The sequence below is a fragment of the Acanthisitta chloris genome, unplaced genomic scaffold, assembly GCF_000695815.1.
Source record: "Acanthisitta chloris isolate BGI_N310 unplaced genomic scaffold, ASM69581v1 scaffold8243, whole genome shotgun sequence".
In the NCBI taxonomy this organism is placed as follows: Eukaryota; Metazoa; Chordata; class Aves; order Passeriformes; family Acanthisittidae; genus Acanthisitta; species Acanthisitta chloris.
In genome coordinates, this window is record NW_008664238.1 from 1,036 (window position 1) to 1,958 (window position 923).

The 923-nt window shown below is 62.8% G+C and overlaps 1 protein-coding gene across 1 annotated transcript in view; it reads left to right on the forward strand.

Moving 5' to 3' along the window:
• Window positions 1–664: 664 nt before the first annotated feature.
• The window catches only part of LOC103798969 (neurogenic locus notch homolog protein 1-like), a gene marked incomplete at both ends in the record, with an annotated part of 5,546 nt that continues 5,287 nt past the window's right edge, over window positions 665–923 (forward strand). Inside the window, one exon of the mRNA XM_009071258.1 lies at window positions 665–891. Within this exon, the coding sequence (XP_009069506.1) occupies window positions 665–891 (227 nt within the window). The remainder of the gene's footprint in view (window positions 892–923) is intronic.

A 923-nucleotide genomic window follows, 5' to 3' on the forward strand; every position in this document is an offset into this window, starting at 1 on the left:
GCTGGTGGGATTTACCCTTGGGGCATGTCCCTATTGCCAGCCCTGGTCCTGTTGCTCCAGTCCTGTTGGCCAGTGGTGACAGATGGTGGAGCCAGTGATGGCATCAGGGCCTCTTATCTCAGAGCCTATTCCCAACTAATGCTGAGCCCCTGTTGGATCATGTTTGAGTGATTTAAGATGGAAAGAGGGTAAAAATGACCCTGGTGGAGCAGAGAACCTGGTGTGGGCAGGGACAGGCAGGGTGCAAGGCTGTACCCATGTTACCTGGTCCCACAGATTCACCTCTTCCTCGGGGTCTGAGTGCCCTGGGTGGGGTGTGGGGATGGGGATGCCCCTCCTGGCTCCACCAAGTCCTCTTTGTGCCTCGGTTTCCTTTTCAGCGGGGAGAGGAGGCAAAAACTTTTCGTTGTGATGAGGTACAGGATGTCAGCGCCGCGGCTGCGGTTGTGCAAGTCAGCGCAGGCCCCTCGGTGGAGGACGCCTTCATTCCCAGCACCTCTTTCATCTTCCTCTCCTCATCCCAGAGCAACCAGGGCAGGGCTTTGCCATCGCCAAACCCGCCGTGCCGGGACGCGTGCCGGGTTGGGCCAGTCCCTGGAGCCATCCAGGGGCCCCCCGAGCCCTCCAGGCCATCCCACTGACAGCGTTGTCTCGCCCCTGCCAGGTGTAGCGGTGCCTACGTGGGAGAGAGGTGCCACCTGCCCAACCCCTGCCTGAGCTCCCCCTGCAAGAATGCCGGCACCTGCACCGCCGTGGTACGCGGCGGCACCGCCGACTACACCTGCGCCTGCCGCCTGGGCTTCACCGACGAGCTGTGCCTCACGCCCCGCGATAACGTCTGCCTCAGCAACCCCTGCCGCAACGGGGGCACCTGCGACCTGCTCACGCTCAGCGAGTACAAGTGCCGCTGCCCACCCGGGTGG